This window comes from Vigna umbellata, chromosome 8 (assembly GCF_029865625.1).
Source record: "Vigna umbellata cultivar VRB3 chromosome 8, Vumbellata_1.0, whole genome shotgun sequence".
Lineage (NCBI taxonomy): Eukaryota > Viridiplantae > Streptophyta > Magnoliopsida > Fabales > Fabaceae > Vigna > Vigna umbellata.
Window position 1 is genome coordinate 37,640,443 of NC_142172.1, and position 24,722 is coordinate 37,665,164.

At 30.0% G+C, this 24,722-nt stretch overlaps 2 protein-coding genes across 2 annotated transcripts; one reads left to right on the forward strand and one right to left on the reverse strand.

Annotated features, from left to right (window-relative positions):
* Positions 1–4,059: 4,059 nt before the first annotated feature.
* On the reverse strand, positions 4,060–5,865 carry LOC124844580 (uncharacterized). The gene is made up of 2 exons (XM_047321539.1): positions 5,554–5,865; positions 4,060–4,396 (listed from the first exon to the last, which is right to left on the reverse strand). The coding sequence occupies exons 1-2, from the start codon at positions 5,798–5,800 to the stop codon at positions 4,218–4,220; spliced, it is 426 nt and encodes a 141-aa protein (XP_047177495.1). The 5' UTR covers positions 5,801–5,865; the 3' UTR covers positions 4,060–4,217.
* Positions 5,866–11,671: 5,806 nt separating this feature from the next.
* On the forward strand, positions 11,672–24,722 carry LOC124844574 (polycomb group protein EMBRYONIC FLOWER 2-like). The gene is made up of 24 exons (XM_088097533.1): positions 11,672–11,732; positions 12,649–12,721; positions 16,351–16,450; positions 16,536–16,671; positions 16,810–16,865; positions 19,226–19,334; positions 19,449–19,611; positions 19,705–19,773; positions 19,957–20,096; positions 20,299–20,370; positions 20,474–20,604; positions 20,770–20,799; positions 21,550–21,581; positions 21,834–21,886; positions 21,970–22,023; positions 22,094–22,153; positions 22,291–22,325; positions 22,423–22,547; positions 22,675–23,257; positions 23,511–23,559; positions 23,659–23,742; positions 23,840–23,916; positions 24,027–24,116; positions 24,352–24,722. Exons 3-24 carry the CDS (start codon positions 16,395–16,397, stop codon positions 24,455–24,457), a joined length of 2,310 nt encoding a protein of 769 aa, XP_087953659.1. The 5' UTR covers positions 11,672–11,732; positions 12,649–12,721; positions 16,351–16,394; the 3' UTR covers positions 24,458–24,722.

Genomic DNA, 24,722 nt, shown 5'->3' on the forward strand with positions numbered 1-24,722 from the left:
TACTTATGTATGTTTGTGTGTGTTTCTTCTAAGATTGAATAAAGGAAATTCATTAAATTTTATAGTGTTAATGGGTTGTAACTCACGAGTCAACCCGACCCACTACGGATTTAAGTCGAGTTGAGTTTTAAAAAATGTAATTTTTTTATGCGGGTTAGTTTTCAATCCCGCTCATCCGGGTTGAACCCGTGATGAGTCGGATTGACTCACCAATTCACCTAATTTAATTTAATTATTTATTATTTTGTGTTTCAATTTTATTAGTTAATTTTTTTTATTATATTGTAGACGAGGATAGAAAAATGTTTCAATAGAGAAAAATATTATAAATTTATCTATTCAAGACTATAATATTATAAAGACTTAATTGCTTACTTGGTCCCTATGATTTTTTTTTCCAGTTTTGATACCAGGTTTTAAAAGTACATACATTGGGTCCCAAAGTTGTAAAAAAATGTATGAATCACGGTTTTAAAAGTACATACATTGGATTCCGAAGTTGTAAAAAAATGTATGAATCACAGTCCCTTCCCTTAAATTGACATATGGAAGTTAACTCGTGCTGACGTGGCTATGAAATCTCATTTCTTCTCTCTCCTCTGTTTTTCCTGCAATATCGTAGTCTTTCTCACTCTTTTTTGCAAACTAACTTTAATTTTATAAAGTCAATCTTTTTCTTTCTTAAAAACATTTTTCCCTGATTAATGTTACTATATTTTATTTTAGTTTTCGGATCCAGTGATAATATTTACAACTATTTGATTTGAAAAAAAGTCAAACTTATTATTTATTAGGTTAATAGTTGGATACCGAATTAAAATTATCTATAAAATTTTTAAAAACATACGAATATTCATGGATATTTAAAATTTGTTATAGATTTTTAAAATACAATTTAAAAAAGTTGCCAAAAAAGATATAAAATTTAATATAATTTAAATTAAAAATGCATTAATTATAATTATAATTATAATTAAATATAATGTAATAAAATTTAATTTTAATATTAATTTTAATTTTTTTCATTAACGGATATAAAACAAATAATATAATACTCACATCAAACTTCTTTATAAATAAATATTAAAATATCTATTATTTAATATATATAAATACTAAATATTCACATATTTTATCTACAATACTTATTACATTAGTATTTTTATCATTCCATTATGAAAGTGACAAAGGATAAAGAAAAGTAATTTAAATTTTTTAATTTATTTTTTATTTAATATCTGCTAAGTCATTTTTAATATAGTGGCTTGTAAATGTTAATTTTAAAAAAATTAAACGATGTTCTACTATAAAGTCTTCCATTAGAATATATCTAAGGTGAATTTGTTTCTGTAACTTACATCTTTAAACAACTTTTTTTTAACATTTTATCTTACAAAGGAAAATATTTTAAACATTAACGTTTAGCTTAATTGTAAAATTTATAAAAATAAATAGCAATTTAAATATTAATGTCAAATTTTTGTGTAGAATATTTAAATTTATCTGGCATGTAATATCACAAAATCGGATTATTAAGAAGTTTATTTAAACAAGTGAATAGACATAATAGAAAAGATAAGAAAGTTCTTTTTTTTAATAATAATCTAATAGCATGTAATCACCACCATTAACTCTTTTCTATAATATGTTATTTACTCTATATCAATGTATTAAAAACTAAACAATGCATTAAATATATTCAATTAGTATTTAATATATTTTATTAAATGTTTTAAATTTTAATTAATTATGAAATACTTTTTGTGTTCTGAATTAATTACGTAATTCATATATAACTTTTTTTTTGTCTTGGTTAGCATTTAGCACCTGATGATGCAAAAAATAATTTAAATTTTAAATAACATCTTTTAAAGGAAAATACAAAAAATAATTAAAACTATAATTAAAATATTTTTATGGAAAAGAAGAAGAACAACTGGACCAGTTACCTAAAAAATGAATTACTTAATACTAGAAGTAAATGACACTGTATGATATAAAAAAAATATAAAAGAGAGAGAAAAAGCCGAAACATTGCAAGACAAGTAGAGGAGAGAGAAGAAACCATATTGATTTCATAGCTACGTCAGCACAAAGTTAACTCTGATTCTGTCAATTTAACAGAAGAGACGTGATTCATACAATTTTTACAACTTTAGGATCTAATGTATGCACTTTTAACGGAAGACGTGATGCATACCATTTTTATAACTTTGGGACCCAATGTATGCACTTTTAAAATCAGGTACTAAACTGAAAAAAACCACTTAACATAGGGACCACGTAAGCAATTAAGCTTATTATAAATGGACAAGTGATACAAAAATTATCAATATTAAAAACTTATTTTTTCGTCTTTTGTGCTTGTTCTTGGATTATACTTGGACGTTATGATATTTGTTTTTATTTTGAATTGTCTTTGGAATATAACATTATTCAAATTTATTTAGATTTTAATTAAAAAATTATATATATATATATATTTTTTAATTTTAAAAAAAACTTATAATTAAGTGAGTTAACCCATTTAGTTCACTAACCCGTGATAGGTCGAGTCGGGTTCGAAAATTTTCAGCTTGCTAATAAGTGAGTCGGATTGGATTGACTCACTATGGACCGGGTCAAGCCAGATTACCTGTTTTGACAGTTTTAAAATTTCACATATACAATTAATTAAAAGATGTTTCAAGGTTTTCTTCAATATTAGAGGGCATTGATTCAAGAAATATCATCAATCTTTTTCATGATAAGTTTTCTTTTGATCTTTAATATTTTAAAATTTACCCATGTTTAAGGTGATATTTTTATAAGTTTCTTTTATATCTTTTTATGTTTTGGTTTGATACGTGTTGATGTAATAAATTCCTAAACTTGTAGGCGTTGTTTACAAATTTTCAAATACTCGTGGTAGAATATATCAAAATTAAAAAAAAAATAGTAAAACACCCGTCCAAATTGATTAATTTAAAATTTAATATAGATTAAGAGGAGTTTAACCATTTTACAAATCTTTCATGTTTTTCTTATCAATGTCACTTATCTTTGTTTTATTTTATTGTTCTTTTCTCTTCCTATAATAAATTTTCTGTCAAATCTTTTTTATGGTTCACAACCACTTTTTTTTACTCAGGGAGACTATATGACTTCTCTTCAACTTGTAATCTTTTTTATTATTATTTTTTAACTATGCTTAGTCAAGAATTAATTAAATATGCAAACTGTTGATGTAAGTGACGCTGAATTAAGCATTTTTTAAACAAAATAAATAAATTTAAGATTAATAATAAAAAAATGAAATTAAGAGAATAAGTTTTACTGAAAAAACTAAGCATTATTATAGAACAAATTAGTTAACTACTTTTATGTAAGTAATTTCGACTCTTTTTTATTGTCAGTTTTATAATTGATTTTTAATTAATTATATTTTATTTTAATATTTAAAGGTTTCTGATGAACTTGATATACAAATATTTTAAAGAAAATAAAAATAGAGAAGAATTTGAGGAATCTTATAAATCGTGAGGAGATCAAGATTTAAAAAGCAAAAAATTCAATGTTTCTAAGTGATTATTTTACACAATTGTGAGGTTAGGATTTAATTCAGTGAAATTTAATGGTTCAGTGAATAAAATTTGAAAATGAAAAACTTTCTGATAATGTGGGTGAAATAATGAACCATAATTTTCACTTTGTTATAATAAATTATAATATATGATTCTGATCTTAATTTAAAAGATAGATTTTAAATTTAATTTAATGTCACAAAATTAATTTATGAGATATGATTTATATTCACATATATTTTATAAACTAGTTTTATTTCTAGTTAATATAAAATTATTTATTATAAAAAAAGAAAAAAATAGATTCTCCAAGTAAATAAAATTCCGTAGATGATACATACATGTCTATAATTTCTTGATTTGAATTTCATAAAAAAAATATATAGTATATTTAGAAATTACGAAAAAGAATATATGGGTGTAATTGGAAATAAATATATATAACTACAAACTAGAACACTTTTGTTACATTTCATGATGATTAATTCCCAATAATGTTGTGAATGTATATATAGCAAGCTTATAAGTAGGAAAAAAAAACTTGCGTTTATTTTGATTAACATCAGGAAATAATTGCAAGAATTAAAGAATATTACGTGAGTGGTTTGGATACATGTTAAATTGACTAAGTTATAAACTTAAAACTATTATTAACTAAAGATTCTTTGAATTTATTAAATCTTTTCCTGCACCAAAATCTTTGGTGGAAGCTTCTTCTGCACTCACAATAGGTAAGAAACCCATTTGAGTTCCATCGCTATCGCTTTCAATTTCCCCTTCAAGACTTAATCCTTCAATTCTTGCTCCAATGGGATCTCCAATGCCTCCTGCATCTGTTAATAAAATTCAAATTTCAAAATTTCATATCTTATTTCATGAACATCTCTCGTATGTTCCCTTCCATCCTTGTAGCATTTACATATTTCATTTTATTAAAAATGTCTATTTTTTAAAAATCATCCTTGTTCAGATTTAATATATATCAAGAACAAAATAAATTCATCAAAAATTAAAAATACAAGTAAATAAAAAATAACAAATATTTTAAAAGCAATTTCATTAAATAAAATAAAATAAATTAATATTTATTTCTGGCTAATACCAGCACTAAATTTTTTCTCATATTTAAGTGTTTAATGTATTTGATTCATGATTCATTTTGATTATTCATAAGAAATACAAGGAGATATAAAACTGTCAGTCACAAATAATTTTTATTTATTACATTCTTACTCAAGCTCTATATATCTCTTTCAAACATCTTTTTTTTGCTCAAGAGACCCTTGAATAACTTCGAATATTTTACAATAAAATCATATAAACTTTAATAACTATATATAATCATGAAATTGAAGAAGATATATCAGTAGTTAATGATAATTCATGAATAATAAACCTACCACTACATTTCTCTTCAAAAGTCTTAAGACATTAACCACATTCTTTAACCTATATATTTTTATAGGTTAAATATATAGCTTTGTGAAACTTTTTTTTAAAGAGGATATTTTACATGAAATTTATAATTAAAGAGCACTTTATGGATAAATTCATTAAAAAGTTAATGAAATAATAGTTTAAACTTATATAAAAAATTAATATTATTCTTAATTTAAACTTAAAAATGAATCTGTGTTTTTTATATATAATACTCATACTTGAATTCTGAAAACTTAAAATTATAATAAATTGTTAAAAAATAAATTTTAATTCTATAAAATACAGTTTGCTCTATTTATATATATGTAAATTTTCAACAGAAATAAAATATTCCATTTTTCTTCAAAATCTTAAAACATTAAATTATATATAAATATTTTGTTATATATTTTTATAAGATTTTACACATGTTCTATCATATTAACACAGATCAAGAATCTCAATTTGAACTCCAAACATTATGAAGATACATTTAAGAAAAATTAAGATGATGAAAAATGAAATAGAAAGAAAAAAACAGCTAAGATCTGTAGTTGAATGCATGATTTACCTGGATTTGAGAAGAGCCAAAGAATGACGGCACAAGCAATTAGAACAAAAGGGATGAGATGAACTGCATTTTCTGCAAGCTTCACACGTGCCCTCTCTTTCTTTGCCAAGTCTGCAATGGGATCGTAAGTAGGCAAATGGCTTCCATCGAACATAGAATAAGATGATCTGTGTCCTGAAGACGAACCACTCGTCGCATGTTTGAAGTAGTCATCAGAAAACCTGTTCCAGCTTGCAGACCTATGCATCTTAGTTTTTGATTAATTACTTTTCCAAATCTTGAAAATTTACTGATAATTAATTTGGAGTGGAGACCACAAAGGGTCATAAATTGTTATTTCAGAATCATCATCATAATAATATAAAGAAACTCAGTCCAAGGAAAGATGAGAAAAGTCTATACGAGAATGAAGCCACTTTCAATGTGTTCGCCAATCTTTGCTCTCTCTTCCACTAGTACACCCTCTTACCAATTCAAAATCACCATATTTATTGCCTCTTCCCAACAAACCCATTAATATATATATCTCAATTTCTCTTTCTCGATTTAGACTATTTATATAATATATATGTTTAATAATTTCATCATTTTCTTATTACAACTTTTAGTCTTTTTCTTTAATTTTTGTAATTGATGCACTGTTATATTTTCTGTTATGGCCATTTAAATTAATAATTTACTCAATTGGATTTTATTAGCTTGATGTTAGGTTTGGTAAAGAAGCAGCAATTTTATAATAAAGAATTCTTGAAAAAGAAAATGACATGTTAACTCTTTTTTTTTACAGCATTTCGACACAGCACAAGTGTCACCGTTACGCTCTTTTGTTTATTATTTTATACAAGCCGTGTGAGCATGAAATGACGCGATATTTCCTTCTTTTTTTCTTTTTCAAGTTTTAGTCTAGAAAACCTAGGTTAATTCTCAAACTTCCTTTTTTAAATTTCTATTCTTCCTATTCATTGGCCAATTTTTCCTTTTGATTGTCGTTGGCGACCTTTGAGGACCATTATACCCTTTGTTTATTGTTGTGTTGAGCTTGTGTTTTTCTTGTGTTCACTTGAATAGATTTGGGGGAGAATGATTGAATGGATTTGAGAGGATTTGAAGGTAAATTTTTTTATGTTTATTTGAGTGAATTTGGAGGTAAGTAAGAGTGAATTTGGAAGTAAATTTTTTAATCTGTCACATCAATCAAATCTTACACTAATTCTCACAAACTTTACTTCCAAATTCACTCTCACTTACCTCTAAATCCACTCAAATAAACAACAAAAAAATTTACCTTCAAATCCTCTCAAATCCATTCAATCACTCTCCCCCAAATCTATTCAAGTGAACAAAGTCTTTTAGTGATGAATTCGTTCTGGTTGGTGAGTTTCTTAGGTAGTCGTTGTTCCTTCCCAAGTGCGAATTGTTCCTTCTCCATTATGAGTTTAAGGTAGAAAACCTAGCTTGCTTGTTTTATTTCGTCTGTTGCTTTGTGTTTCACTCATTTTCAATGAAGTCGAACACTTGTAGTTGTTTTGCCGAAATGCAAGTGGGGAGTAGTAATTAGACTTTTTGTACAAACTGAACATAATTTTATACAACCAACCTTCATATAAAAACCAACGATATGTGCTTCCTATCTGCCACAAACATCATCATAATGACCATATACCAACAAAAATTGATTCAATTTGGTCACTGTTGTGGATTAAAAATTGAAAAACCAACATTGAAACATAAGTGAAGAGCAGTGGCCAAATAAATGGATAACAACGTTGAACTTTTTCAATAGGTTGGACATATAATACAAGAAAGCTTCATACAACAACTATTGATATGTGCTCCCTATCTACCACAATTACGATATCCCAACAAAAATTGCTTTAATTTGGTCATTGTTGTGGATAAAAAATTGAAAAACCAACTTTAAAACGCAAGTAAGGAGTAGTGACCAAATAAGTGGGTAGCAACGTTGGACTTTTTGTACAAGCTAAACATAATTTTATATAACCAACCTTGATACAATAACCAACTATATGTGCTTTGATCATTGTTGTGGATTAAATGTTATGTGAGGTTGATGCTTGAAAAGCAAAGTGGAAAGACACTCTAAATATTGATAAGTGGAGAGTACATATCAAGGGAGTTCAAAAACTACTGTACAAATAATAGAATTCAACACGAAATAGCATCACCATATACTTCACGACACAATGGTTTTGTTGAAAGAAGAAATGGAAATATACTTGACATGGCAAGGAGTATGCTAAAACAAAAATAAAATACCATACTCATTCTCGGGAGAAGTTGCCCCACCAAGAAGCTAATAGATAAAGTCCTATAAGAGGTATGGTCTGAAAGAAAACCAGTGATAAATCATTTTGAAGATTTTTGGTTCATTTTGCTACAAACATGTACCAACAATGGAAAGAACTAAACTGTATGATAAACGTGAGACCATGATATTTCTAGGATACCATTCGACTAGAGCTTACAGATTATACAATCCTAGAATGAAGGAGATTTGTATAAGCAAAGATGTTGTGATGAACGAGGCTAAAATGCGAGATTGGTAAGGTAAAGAAGATGGTTCCAAACAAAATGTCTCAATAACATTCAAAGGTGAGGAAGAGAAATCAAGTGATGAGTACAATGGGATTGGATAAATTGATAATGCAGTGCAACCTACACAGTCACAAGCACAAAAAAAGACTAGATAGACAACTATGCTAATGTCATAGGTGGATTTCAACATGTTTTTAAATAATGCAGTAACCGATGAAGGTGATTTGGTGCATGTTGAATTATCAGTAGAGATTGAAAACCTATTAATCATGAAGAGGCATTGAAGCATGATTTATGGAGAATTTCAATGTTAGAAGAAATGAAGGCTATTGAGAATAATCAAACTTGGGTACTAACTGAATTACCTTTGAATAAGACATCTAGTGATGTTAATTGTGTGTTTAAGCTGAAACTCAATCTAAATGGAACCATTTCCAAATGAAAAGCATGATTGTTTGTCAAAGGTTTTCTGTAGAAACAAGGTTTAGACTATATATAGAAGTATTTGTTTACGTGGCTAGGATTGAGACTGTAAGGCTGCTTGTGACATTTGCAAATTGTAGAAGGTGGCCTATATTCTAATTAGATGTAAAGTTTGCATTTCTGAATGTTGCTTGAAGAGGAGGTCAATGCCACCCAACCCTCTTGATTTAAGATTAAAAGGTGTGAACAAGAGGTATAGGTTACGGAAGGCATTATATGGCATGAAGCACACACCAAAAGCCTAGAAGAAAGTGATGGACTCATTCATGCTAAGGTACAAGTTTCTGAAATGTCTAGTGGAACATGGAATATATATATAAATAAAACTCCAAGATGATGCAAATCTAGTTTTAGTGCACATTTACGTGGATGACTTATTGATAACAAGGAGCAATATCTCAATAATTGAGAAATTTAAAGACTTATTGATGCTTGAATTCGAAATGACTGATGGAAAGTTGAGATATTTTCTTGGATCTGAGTTCATTGAATCCAACAATGGAATTATTCTCCACCAAAAGAAATATGCTACAAAGATCATAAAGAAGTTTAATATGAAAATCTACAATGCAACAAGAACTGTAGTAGAGACAAAAGTTACTGCTTCAGAATATAATGAAGACGTTGACATCATCCTATACAAACAAGGTTGCATCACTTAGGTACCTAAGTAACAACATGCTTGGCGTTTGTTTTTCAATGGAAGTACTTAGTAGATTTATGCATCAGCCAAAGAAAATGCATCTACTAGCTACAAAAAGGATACTAAGATATGTTATAGGAACATTAGATTGTGGGATATTGTTTCATACAATCATCCAAATGTCAGACGAATTGGTTACTTGGTTAGATTTTGATGGTGAGGTAATGGTAGTGATAGAAGAAGCACTACTAGTTTCTAGTTCAAGTTAATGGGATCACTAATATGTTGGTGTAGTAAAAAGTAACGTATCGTAACATTATCTACACATGAAACATAATATATAGTTGGTTCTTCTACTACGTGGCTCAATTCCATCTTGACAACAATGAAAGTTGAAATTAAAAGACTCATTCAACTACTTGTTAAATCAATAATAAGTTTGACTAATAACCTCGTGTCACATGGGAGGAGCAAACATATAGAGACCAAATTTCATTTTCTGAGGAAGCAAGTTAATAATAGAAAACTGAAACTAATTTAGTGCCTTACTCAACTACAATTGTTTGATGCTTTTACAAAGCCCTTAAAGGACAAATTTGGAAGTTTGATGGTTGAGTTAAGAATAATTATATTTAATAATTGAATTAAGGAAGAATGTTGTATTAATTCAAGTTTCTTGTTCTGTTCTCAGTTATGTTGTTGGCTCAATAAAGTTATTATCGATTTTGTCTTGTAAGTGTACATAATAATATTCAAAGACATTTTCACTTTGTGTGCTCTTATATTCTCTCTTCCTTACCCATAATTATTAATTAAATATTTTTTACAAAAGAGTAAAAGTCACAACACTAGTAAAAAAACAAGATTTTAACTCGCGCATTTGACATCGGTTAAGTTATAACCGAAGCAAAAAATGGCGCGGTGGCATTTTTGTAGTTATCACAAATGAATATTCCTCGGTTCAAACAAAACCGATGCCTAAAACTGGTGCGGTGGCATTTTTGTAATTATCGCGCAAGGTATATGCCTCGGTTCAAAAAGAACCGATGCCTAAAACTGGTGCAGTGACATTTTTTGTAATTATCGCACAAAGGTATATGCCTCGGTTCAAAAGGAACCGATGCCTAAAACTGGCGCGGTGACATTTTTGTAATTATTTTTTATTTTTTTGAGAGCGTTTAGGCATCGGTTCTTTATAGAAATGAGGCCGTAGACCCTTATTGCCTCGGTTAAAAAAGTAACCGAGGTAATAACATGTGTTTAAGGTTAAATTTCGCAAACAGAGATACAAGTTGCGCTGCTCCTATCTTTTCTCCCATTTTCTTTCGTTTGCGAGGGGAGGCTTCTTTCCTCTTCTCTGTTCCGATGGAGGCGCGACGAAGGGATCTTCAATGGCGTGATTGAGGCGCGGCGAAGGCGCGGCGAAGACGCGGCGAGGGCGCAAGGGCGGTCATTCTCGTTCTTCTTCTTCTCTTTGTTCTGATTCGCAGCGAAGGAGGAAACTTCCTTCCGTCTCCTTTTTCTAATTTTGTTTGGGTTGTTTTATGTTTAATTGATGCTCTGTGGAGTGGTGGAGTTTGATTCCCTGCAGGTGGTGGTGGGAGCGCATCGTTCTTGTTCTTTGTTCTTCGTAGTGGAATCTTTGATGATGGTGGTGTGAGATGAAGTGGTAGGCATTGATGGATTGTGGCCAAGGGCTAACAACTCATATGACGAATGGTGAAAACGAAAAAAAAAACCTCTACTGCCTCGGTTGGATTTGAACCGAGGCAAAATCACACACCTTTTTGCTTCGGTTCAGAACCGAGGCAAAAAGCCTACCCTTTTTGTCTCACCTGTATATATCTCGATTGCGGAACCGCTGCATATAAGCGAAAATAACTGCTGTCGTTTTTCTTTAGTGTAATAGTGCAACAAAGAAAATATTATATTATAAAGTATTCATTATCACAATGATATACATTTTTTTTTCAAATAAAAAGAAAGAAATTGAAATTATTTAAATATTAAATAAAAATATCAAATACTAATTAAATAAATGTAAATGTGTATTACATATATAAACTAAAGATAAAAATATTAATATATATTACCTAAGAAATTTAAAAGTATTTTAATAATTTAAAACGGAAATAAATATAAAAATAAGTTTGAGTATTTGGACAGATATGAAACCAGACAAGATATATAAACTCATCTTTGTCTTGTACCTAATTTAAAAAATTGAATATTATTTGTATTTATATCTAATTAATGCAAGATTATCAATTACAATCGAAACGGATTTGGATAATACATGAATTTTTTTTATCATTTTCAAATTAAAAAATATTTTATTTCACTTATTATTGTCTAAATTATTAAACTATAAAACATACTACACACACACACACATATATATATATATAATATGTTATACCTGAGAACCCATCTCTCCCACCTCTGAATTTCTTTCACTTTCTTGCCCCTTCATTTTCACAAATCTCCCCTTCTCCAGGTACATGATCTTTCTCTCCCAATTCCCTTCTCATATGTTCTTCTTTTACTTTTCTCACTTTTGCTCAATTCACACACCTCTTGCACTCATGAGGGGCACGGGCATCAAGAATGTTATTTGAATTATAAGAAACATTACTTATTTTTCAAAAAAATATATTTTTTTAAGATAAACTCACAATCTATAGATTTAAAGGAATTATTTATGGAATGGAATACTAATATATAGGTAATGTGTCTAATATCGAAATTTAGGTATTTGAATTGTTTTTTATAGTTTACTTTAAACCCTAAGTCTTGCAAAATAGAGATATTTTGTCTAATTTCTTGTTTTTTTATTATTGATGTTTAGATTAACAAGAAAATAATGTGGTTTCTCCTTTGATGAAAGTTGAAAGGATTGATTTCATATATATTCGATTTCCAAAAATAATATTTTTGAATTGATTTCCTGAGGTTGTCTTAAATAGAGTTAAGCGAAACATGAAAGCATATAATTTTTTTTTCTATATATTTTATATATATCACTTTCGTGTATGGGTTGAGACAACTCCATATCTTTTTTAAATATATGCATTCTTGTTGATGAAAAAATGTTTTAGAAAATGTAATGAGTTTTATAAACAACTTGTTTTAGTACCATGAGAATGAAAAATACAAATAAATTTCTACATTTTTATTGAATTATTTTGTATTGGACTTGATTTTCATGGTTATTAATAATAACATGATTGATGTACATTTTGACCTTCAAACTTGAGCTCTATGATTTAAGAACAAAATTAGTTATAATATTGAAAAAATATAGCCTAAGGATATTTCCTTGTAATAACCTTTGGTAGCAAACATAATGCAAGTTGCTTTGTTTATTATATTCTTACTAATTCTATGTAACTTAACCATTTTTTTTCTTTCAGATTCAGGAGTGGTTTACTAGTAGAAGATTTTTTGAGATTGGCAGGTTTAACTAGGAGTTTGTTCAAACTTTTTGTAAGTTTTCATCATGAGAAACATTATTTTGCTTGACAGGCTCTATCATATTATAAATATCAGGTGTTTGATAGGGGCAATTGCCTGCTCCAACTTATTTGTTAGTTTAATATATCTAAGTTGTTTCTTCTCACATGTAAAATGGTGTTGTTCCCCTACATTAATTTTGTACAAACGAGTGTAGAAAGTTATAAATGACAAAAACAAATCTTAAAAAAAAAAAATTATTTTTATCATTTTCTTCTTACCAGTAAAAAAAATGAGTAAGAAAGGTATAGGAAGTGCCTAAATTCATTTACATAATTTAGAATGAAACTATAAATTTGCACCAGTGCAGAAAGGGCATTTAACGTCTGTTATTTTGGCATTTTAACGTCAGCTCCAGAATCGACGTCTTTGTGGGTGACGTTAATCATACGTCGAACTCAAACAGGTCCAACGTGCATAGACGTCAGACAATGCAATGTCTGACGTCTATGGAGCCCCTTAGACGTCAGACATTGCATTAACCGACGTCTACTGCAACCCGTGTCTTTGAGTAGCGTAGTAGCACCTTCTTTTTTTGTTAGTTTCGTCATAGAAAATGTTGCGTCTTTTGGATCTCTTATGGCATTTCAACCGAAAACCGAATCTGGGTCCTTGCCTAGTTCCATTAAAATAGTCAATGAAAACGAACGGTGACAATAGAACTACACAAGGACCAAAGTTCGGTTTTGGGTTGAAATGCTATAAGACATCCAAAAGACGCAAACTTTTCTTACGAGGAAACTAGCAAAGAGAGAATGTGGTACAACGCTACCCAAAGACACGAGAAAAACTGCACCAAAACACAATGAAAACTCATTTTAATCGGTTCAAGTGAGAGATAATCAAGCAAAGACTAATATAATCGGAATAAAAGTACGTTTAAACGGTTCAAAAGAGACAAAAGCGCACCTGGAAAAGCAATGCCACGGAGAGAAAAGGCGAGAAGGAAGACGATGAAGTGGTGCTCGTAACAGCGGGTTTGATTTAACAGCAAACTAGACGTCGGCTCCCCATGTGAATTGACGTCTATTCTGGCCTAGACGTCGAACCCTCACTAATATGACGTCCAAAACAACTTTTCATCAGGCCATTTAGACATCGGATAGCGTGATCCGACGTCTGTACGACGGAAAAAAATAACTTTTCATCTACCTGTCAGACATATACACGTCCGTTGGGAGGGGCACCGACGTCTATAATCGAATATAGATGTCGGGGTGGCGGGATCAGACGTCTCTAGGGCTGAAAAAGATGACTTTTCACCTACCTGTCAGGCATATAGACGTCTGTTAAGGGGGCCTGACGTCTATAATATTATAGACGTCGGTGCCCCGCCTAACAGACATCTATATGCCCACTTATTATGAAAATGCCACCGGTCAATAATTTACGTTGGTTATTTTGTGGTCCGACGTCTACGGAGTGATGTTAAAGCCCAATTCTGCACTGGTGTTGAAAGGCAATACATGACATTGAAAATAAACCTGAAGCACAAAAATCTCTTATTCTTGCCTATAACCATAAAAGTTAAGTAAATAATTGTTGTATTAGTTTAATGTCTCTCATTTTTTATTTTATTTGATGTGAAATCTCCAACATTCATGTTGATAAATGAACATATCAAATATGTGATTAAATATTTATGAATGGTTTAATAAGAGTCTTGTAATGGAAATATAATAACCTTATAGAATTTGCTTAGGATAGACTTTAAATAATTTTGATATTTTCTTAATATGTAAGTTTACACTTAATTTAATCTTACAAAACAAATTTGTAAGCTGAGTTTGTATTTATTTACATATTATAAAAGGTTATCTTAATATTTGTAGAAGAGATATATGTCTATCTATGTAAATCAATTTCTAAATAATATTTGAGACATGAGAGAACATGTGAGGGATATTTCAACTTTGAGGGATCCAATGTAATATTTCTCCTCTTCAAGTTGTCTTTAGTTGATAGTTTGGTATGTATAAACCTAAAAAGAAAGAGAGAGATACATTTGAAATTTGAAGGTATCTTGATACTCTAGAATTTGCTAGAGGTTTTTGTCACTAGTTGTTGGTGTTGTTATGAATATGCATATATATCATATATTAATTAATATACTCTAGCTTTATCTCATGTTCAAGTCCAATTCTTTTTACTCATTCCTTTGATATTGTTTGTGATGTTTCTTGCATGAGTTGCTCAACTAATTGTTTCCTACCCATATATAGGGTTTGGTGTTGTTAGTGTAGTTCTGAATAAGCAAATGATACTAATTATACTCCAGATTAATCTCATTTTCAATTTGTTGCTTCCACTTTTGATAATATTGTTGATATCTCACACGAATTGTTTAACTAATTGTTTTCCTCATTTACATTAATCCCTTCTTTAGTGATTCTTTCACTCTCAGTCCTCATCCTATAGTTTCTTATATGTTACAGTGTCACTATTTGTTGCAATGCATTTGTTAGAATTCTTAAGAAAAATACTTCCAAACTTATTATTTCAAAGTTTTAGATTGAAAATAATATTTTGATCCCTTATACAGTTTATTATAACTTGTTAGTGTAGAATCGAAACATTCCTTCACATGAGTGTATATCCTATTTTATCTTAATATATTATTTTAGAGAAAATATGGAAAAAGAAAAAAAAAGTGAGATTTTTTTTTTTAGTTTCTCTAGTGCTTTTTTGTTTTTTTGTAATAAGATAAAATGTCTATTATTTCTCAATTCTATTTTATTTAAACTTGTATAATGTGTTTTATAAAATTTTACAATTTTTTTTTATAAAAATATCATAAATAATCTTTTGTCCATTTTGGTGATTAGATTTGCAAACTATACGATCCCGAGATGAATTATTTATAAATTTATTATAAAAGGTTTAAAGTGAGGAGTCTAACACTAAGGTTGTCGAAGTTAATTTTTATGTAAAAATATATGTATTTACATGGATTTAGCGAGTAAATCAATATATGTATGGCCTTATTTAAAATATATAAGGAGACGATGAATACAAAGAAAAACTTGAATAAGTATTTTTACTAAATAAGATGAAGATCGTACGGTGACAATTTTTTTTTTCCATTTCTTATATATGGATTTGAGTGATCTTATTACTTCTATTAAATATGTTTATTATTTTTTATAAAAATTAGATTTTGTTTTTCTTAAATTGTATTTATACATTATATCATATTAGTTGAAAGTTTGAAGGTTAAAAATAAGTGTGACAGTAGGAATTTTTATCATTTTGGTATAATTTAACGACATTACAAAAATGGTTTAACTTTTAAAAAAATTTAATTTGAACAAATCATGTCTACTTGGTATAACTTCAAAAGGAAAGAAATCGTGTTATGTTAAAGTGATTTTACTGAGAATGAACGTCGTATGATGACTTTTTTGTCACAAAAATTGTATTAAACTCTGATTTTTTTTAAAACTTACACTAATTTTAATGAAATCAGACCATACTGGTAAAAAAAGTCTTGTAGTAACGTTCCAATTAGGGGGACCTGCATCCTAGGTATTTTGACGTTTCACTTGGTTGGGTTCTTCACCTTAGATAGGTTTTGATGATTTCTTGCACCATTTTCTGCGTAGGTTTGCTGCTTTCGATAATTTTCCATATTTCGAGTTTCGGGTAAATGTTAGATCTTAATCAGACTCCTGCAGAAGAAATGCAAGGTGCAGCTTCTGAAAGGTAAGTTCATGGAATTCCTGCAATTTTCCACCAACCTCAAAAGTGATGCAACGTAAGAAATGCTGAAATCTGTTTACCCATGTAGATATTCAAGAAGCACAAATCAACCAGACGCTGAATATATCTGGACCAATTTATCAGAACAGCAGAAGCTTGTTGCATCAAACAGTTTCAATGTTTATTGCAGGCCTGTACAGATCTACAACAAAATCCAGTCTCGCGTACTCCTTCTACCATTGTTCTTTATATTTATGTGATTATTTGGAACTTTTATTTCTGAAGTTTCTCTGATAGATTTTTTTATTTGAAGATAATATTATTGTGTGTTTTATTCTAATGATATACATATCTATTTATAGCCAAGATTCCTTCAGAGATGCTTGTACCACAACAGAAAGGCTAAGCACAAGAAGAGGTAAAATTATGTTTAATACATGCTATAAGATCATATGATATATGTGCTATAATAAAATAATGCAACAAACTCATATTGTTCATCTCATATCTTTTGATATTTCTCTTTTGAAATATTCAATCAATTACAAATGGTTTCTATTGAATATTGAGTCATCTCCATACAATGCAATTACAATAGTTCATAGTGTTTGACATACAAGGTACACTTATTCTTGTTTTTTATTAAGTCTTTCTTTATGAAATATATGTCATAATGCAACAAACTCATATTGTTCATCTCATATCTTTTGATATTTCTCTTTTGAAATATTCAATCAATTACAAATGGTTTCTATTGAATATTGAGTCATCTCCATACAATGCAATTACAATAGTTCATAGTGTTTGACATACAAGGTACACTTATTCTTGTTTTTTATTAAGTCTTTCTTTATGAAATATATGTCAATCATCTTGTTTAACATAAATTTCTTCTTTCAATTCACTAATGAAAATAATTTTCATCTTTTTAAGTTGTAAGGAAAATTAAAACTTTAATGTTATGTTTGGATGAGATAATATAAAGAGGTAATTCATTTATCTTAAGAATTTATAATTTTTATACTAAAATGACAGATAAAATAATTAGAAATGTTAAATATACTGAAAATTATATATGGGATTAATCTCCCTTGTGTTAAATACACACATAGGGTTCTCTATTTATAATAGAAGAAATATGGGCTAAGCCCAAAATACAAATAAGAAATAATAACAAACTAACTAAAAGATAAAAAATAAAGATAAAAGATATAATATATGAAACACTCCCCCTCAAGCTGGAGCATACAAATTGTATGAACCAAGCTTGAAATAATTGAACTTGGTTTTGAACTAGATGATTTGTCTTCAAGAGTGTGAGGCAAACAGAGATGGGTTATCACATGGCAATGAACAAACAACAGCTTGTGAAACTTCAACTTCAAAAGTGGATGAAGGAGAGCAGCGGAGAAGGAGGCAATAAACACTTCAACTTCAAAAGTGGATGAAGGAGAGCAGCGGAGAATGAGACAATAAACGCAACAGATCTGTGCGACAGATACAATAAGAAAGGAAGAACAAGGCAAGAACAGCAACACAGAGGCGAAACCCTCTACAACAGATACAATGAGAAAGGAAAAACAAGGCAAGAACAGCAACACAGAGGCGAAACCCTCTACGGCAGAGCCACAACAATTATAAATAAAATAACAAACGGGTCAAACACAATAGTGACAAAAAAATGAGGTCAGAAGAGACACCAGCGGAAGAAGCCATGGATGAATAAGAAAGAGAAACCATAAAAACCCAAAATTCTCTAATCAAGACACCTGAAAAAGGAAAAAGAGCAACTTTGATGCTCTAAATAACTACCAGACATGCATAATGCACAACGAAGAAGGGAGCAAATCCATAACTTTAAAAGGAACTCCGATGAAGGTGTCGTTAAAGGCATGATAGTCGCCTGGCCGAGACGATGATAACAAAGTGATCATCAGTCGAAACTAAAACTCCGGTAGTGATAGCGGTACACGATGGCACCGCCAGCGGCAGTAGATGACGCTGCCGCCGGCAGCGGCGGATGTAGTGGCAGAGGCACCAGAAACTTTTTCCTCAAAAAAGAACCTTAAGCTCTGATACCATGTTGAATATAGTGAAAAACTATATTTGGGATTATTCCCCCTTGTGTTAAATACACACATAGGGTTCTCTATTTATAATAGAAAAAATATGGGTTAAGCCCAAAATACAAATAAGAAATAATAACAAACTAACTAAAAGATAAAAGATAAAGATAAAAGATATAATATATCTAACAAGAAAAAAGTTCATATTTAAGAAACTGTGAAAGGTATTTTAAATAAATAAATTAGAAAAAAATTTAAATATTAAAAAATTATAAAAAAATTCTTTCCCTCCAACTTTATTCACGAAAGTTTAGTGGAATCAACCAAGATAAAAGCTCTCTCAAAATTAATTCAAACTAAAGTTTACATTAAAGCCTCTACAAATTCACCAATAGAGTATTGTGAATACCCTTTACATAAAGTATTTCTTACTCTTTTAGATTCAATAATTTAAATTATCACTAGAGAATTCTTAAATAATGATCAAGATTTGAATTATTAAAAGAATTGATTTGTAAATTGGTAAGTATATTGACAACACTTTTCATTTTAAATGAAAAAGTTTGCTCTCCCATTTATCAAATCAAAGAAAATTTTGCTCCAAAAATTAACAAAGCTTAATTTTCATCTAGTTTTAACTATCCTAACTAACTATTATTTGAAAATATCTATACTATTTGATGCTAACAAAGTATGTGATTTGAAAATATAGGATTCTAATGACAGTTTTGATGTCGTGGAAAGTAGAAGAAATTCAATCTCTTTTTCCTATGTGTATCTGTCTGGGAAGGCTGTTGGATCCAAAGGAGGAACCCAAAGGGGTAGGAACAGTGCTTCTTATTAATCATTTTCTGTTTCTTACATTAAGAATTTCTTATAGTTCAATGACTTATTCTATTAACATTTATAATACTTTTTTGTTTTGATTTTCAAAGGAAGAAAAGTATCATGTTCGTCGGATATCCACATTCGAAAGTCCCACTGGAATAGATTGGGATGGAATTAATCATGTCCGAATAAGTTTTATGCTTCCTCATATCGAAAAGTTAGCTGTGGAAACTGATTGTGACAAATATTTTCTCTTCATTCTCACTTCTGGTATACATATCATTGCTTATATCATCAGCTTGCATATGACGGAAGCTCCATTTTTCACTAAACTCCTTTTTATAACTAATTTTTTTTTTTCAGCGGAAAACCCAATTTCATTGTCTACAGTCAATGCAAGAACGTTGACTTCGGAGGTGGCTTCTAATGAATGTGAGATACATGCTTCAGTTGTTAACTTTTGCTTTTCCAAAATAAATCTCATCTTTTAAAACCCTAAACCCTCATTCACTACTTTTCTCATTCACCTTATGATGATTTTGTTATTGAAAAGGGCAATTTTTTAACTCTAATTTATATATGTGTGTTCATATAATTTTCTTCTATGTTTAACAGCATCTGGTGGAGAGAAATGCGTTTATGGGAAAGTATCTCTGAAATTTCTTTATGAGATTTTGAATATATCTCCAGATTCTCCTTTGCAATATCGAACTGAGATTCAATTTAGCACCCAACTTCGTTCTTGTAATTTGAAGGTATTACATGTTGTTGCATTTGCATCTGCTTGCTTGATGATGCTCGATATTGGTTTGATTCTTTCTTTTTTTTTGTTGTAGTTAAATATATGCTATTCATGAACACTGTTTTTGTCCAATTTCAGGCTTTTCTTTTATCTCTTCTTCTTTAGTGTTCACAATTGTGATAGATGTAGTACTCAAACCTTTTTTCATGTTGCAGTATTGGTTGAAACATTATACTCGAACAACAAGCAGCACCATCTCCATTAGAGATTATTCCAATGATTCAGAGGTAGAGGTTTGTTGTAGTAAAATTTGGTGCAGATAAACTTCACAAGAACTGAATTTCTTTAATGGAGAAGTTGAATTGATTGTTGTTGTTATGATTTGAAAAGGGTATATCAAAGAAACTTGAGATCTCAACTAGTTTTGAAGAAATTGGAGCAGCTATGGAAGCAGCTTCTGGCAGGACACAGGAGAGGAAAGAAGAGCCATCTTCATCTTCTTTATTGCCTCATTTCACTTGGTAAATTTCATTATACAAAATGTCTATAAAAGTATTAATTTTTTTTTATAATATCAAATTCTTATTTATTTATTTTGGTGGTAGAGGTAGTGACTGAACTTTCTGTAATTTTCTAATAAATAAATATGGTATACATTTTAACATGAAATTGCTTACATGCTTCAGGTCACCAGGAATTGTCTCATTTTATTACAGGTAAGAATTTTAGCTTCTTTGTCTCTGACAGGATATTCACTCAAATCTTATTAGACATTACTATCAATCACATTTCAAATTAAAAAGTCTTAAGAGAAGGTACACACCAAAGGGATTATATATAGAAAGCTTAATACATCAAAGAAAAATTACATTTTAATAATACTTTATATTTCTGGCAATCTCTATGTTAAGAATAATTGCATTTAAGTTAATATATAACACATTCTGAATTCCCAAAAATAAATTATGTATTTTCGTATGCTGTTTGTGAAGAAAGATCTCATTGTTGTGTGTTCCACAATTCCTCAGTTAACACCACCTACATTAACCTTAACTTATCCAAAGAAATTGAACAGTAAGAGGAGTAGTTTTTTTCTAATATTATTATCAAATGATTAATCATGTTTATTACAATTGGTTATGTTTTTATTTTTTTTCATGAACAGATTTGCACATTCTACAATTTATTATTACACGTATTTAATTTATTACAGAAGATGATTTACATATACAGCCTTTATCTTTTTGTAATGATTATCATGGAATCAATCAAACATCAAAATATCTTTAAAAATTTAACATTAATCTAATAAAAATAACTTAGATCATTTTAAAATATTTAATTGAATTTTTTATAAAAGTTAAAAGACCAAAATAATATTTTAGTTTTTTTTCACTAATAGGAGGAAGAGTAATTATTCTGCTATGTCTGTTTTAATAATTTTTTTTTTCTAAAAATCATTTCAGGTTTTACCATAACATGTTGCACAGACTCGAAGGTAAGTTTAATATTATTCTTACTCTTTTCCTTGCTTATTTCGTAAGGATTTCTTCCAGATTAGTTGCAAAAAGAAGTTAAACTATGTTAAAATATTCTTAACGGATTAAAAAAAAATTAATGATTATATTCAAATATATATAAATTATGATATAACGACATGTTGATTTGATTAGAATAATTAATTACTAATTATTAAATTACATTACAGCAATTAGTTTTATATTAATTAACTTAAAAGTTTTGATTGCAGTTACTGAGAATTTCACCTGCGCAATCTGTTTGGTACGGTGTATAAACTATAAGGTTAAGACTTTTGACTCAAAACCCTAAATTTATCAATTGATAATATTAATATTATTAATTTTTCTGCTGAATTATTGTTTCAGAGTTTAAAATTCCACCTAAGGTCGTCGCACCAGATATTTAGGTTTGGATTTTCGGTAAGTAATTCTGAAAACTCTGACTAGCTTTACGATGACGAAATTACAGTAAGCCTGAATAACTTTGCAGGAATCAGAAGAATTTCCATCTGTATCTGTATCTGTGAAGAACGAAAACTGGTTCCGAGAGGTTCGAACAGTTTCTCTTTAATTTTTATAATTCTGTATCATTGTTGGCACACACATCTATACTTTATACGAAGTTTTCTGAGAATTTAGGGTTTGGTCCTCAAATTGATTCTTTAATTTCCCTGCAAATTGATGCAGTTCGTTGATCCAAAAGTTGATACTTTTATGTACTGGTAAGCTATTTTAATTTCACACTGGTCTGAAATTTCTGAACCCTCATATAGATCCGTGGTATGAAGTAAAATGTTAACTAACAGTATGTTTATGAAGTGTCAAAAAACCAAAGAGCAGAAAGATGAAAACTTCATCTCATGGAAGAAATGATACAGATCCGCTGGTGTTAGACGTGGAACTACGTATTGGTATTGCGAATCCTCGGCTACAGGAGAACATGGGTACTTTCGATGCGGGACTTACAACTATTTGTATCAGTTTTTTTACTTGGATCAAATGCAATTGTTTTATATGCTACTCCAGATATTTCCCTACCAATATTTGTTTCTGATGATGGATCAAATGCAGTGCAACAAGACCAGCCCGACGAGGTTACAACGTTAGAAGTTGAGCAGGAACAGGTTTCAAATGCAGTATCAGATCCGTCTCAGGGTTGTGTCTCATCAGTGTCTGATCATGATGATCATGAAGAGATTTCAAATGCTGTGCCACAAGATGCTGTGCCACAAGATGCTGTGCCTCAAGATGCTGTGCCTCAAGATGCTGTGCCTCAAGATGCTGTGCCTCAAGATGCTGTGCCTCAAGATGCTGTGCCTCAAGATGCTGTGCCTCAAGATGCTGTGCCTCAAGATGCTGTGCCTCAAGATGCTGTGCCTCAAGATGCTGTGCCTCAAGATGCTGTGCCTCAAGATGCTGTGCCTCAAGATGCTGTGCCTCAAGATGCTGTGCCTCAAGATGCTGTGCCTCAAGATGCTGTGCCACAAGATGCTGTGCCACAAGATGCTGTGCAACAAGATGAGGTTTCGAATGCAATAATGTTACATCCTAGTCCGGATTTTGTTCCATTTGTACCCATGAATGAAGGTACAAGTTCAGTGACACAAGCTGAAGAGAAAGAGAAGTTACTAAGTGAACGCTGTGACCCAGATATGTAAGTGTGATTTTTTTTGAAATTTATATGGAAGTAATGATATATAGTGTAATTACTTGTTAAAATGTTATTAATTAAATCGAACATTACTATTATTATGTTATAAAACTCAGTTGTATATAAGAAAAATTGAACCATAGTTTTTACTTTACGTAGTGCTTAAATAAAACATGTTCTACTATAATCTTGATATAAGGAACAAAGATCATAATGGATATAGGTTTTGACATCATTATTTTTCAAAACATTTCAGGCTTGCTCGGTGGAAGAAGCGAACGTTTTATCATTCTCACACATACCAGGTGATGAATAATGACATTTTTTTTTATAGTTTTTGTGTTTTTTTTTATAGATTTATGCCTATTTTTACTGATTTATGGCTATATTTCGGGGGCACAAAGGCTATGGATATTGAAGAAGTGGTAAAGGATGAAGACAGTGAGGATGAAATTAATGAGGGTGCTAGAGTGATTGAAGATAGAAGAGTATAAGTCATTTTCTGTTTTCAATTTATTTAACTCTAAACAACAAAATCAGTTATGTTTTGAGGAATCATTATTAACTGAGAAAATTGATATGCAGAAACTTGAGCTTCTTGGTCTTTCTGAGGATCAGAAGCGGCTCGTAACTATGTGGACCTCATTTGTGAAGAAACATCGGTAAGTTGTTCTTGTTTTTATTCAAGTCGTTTACTTCTTCTTGGATTTGAACTTGTTGCTTTTGGATTTGTATTTTCTTGTATCTGTAATTAATTTTGTTCTTGTGGCAGTGTGCTGGTAGATGGCCATATGAATTGGGCATACGAAGCTTTCACAAAATATCATTGTGCTGAGCTTGTCCAATCCACCCCATTAACCTGGTAACTAACATCACTTCTGTGTTTTCCATGTTCTAATTTTTTTGACCTAATGCTGCACTTTTCATCATTTTGTAAGCCCTTTTTATATATCTTGCGAAATAATCTCTATTTTTCTGGAAATAGAGGTTCCTAAACAATTTTTGTCTGCATATTTTGATTTCCATATAATATATATTATTCCATTTTGGCAGTTTTTGTGGCTTTGCTTATAATTATGAAATGAATGATTTGGCAGGGCTTGGAGATTGTTTATGATAAAACTGTATGATCTGGGTCTTCTAAAGCCAAAGACTGTGGCTGCATGCGCTGCTATTCTCCAACAATACAGGGAAAAGAAATAAGATCCAAAAGCTAAGGCCTTTCCTAACCCTTTTTCAAAATAAAAGAAACAAACGACAGAGAAAAGAACTTCTCTTTGTTGTACTGTTACAACTTTCCAACTTTTGATTGCTATCTTTGTTGTACTTTTACTACCTTCCAACTTTCAATTGCTCCTTTGTTGTGTGGAGCTGAAGAAATTTGCAAGCTACCAGTTTCATATATTTTCTATTTATTTCTGTTACAGTGTGAAACATTAAAATTAGAGAGCAGGGATTCTCTGGCTCA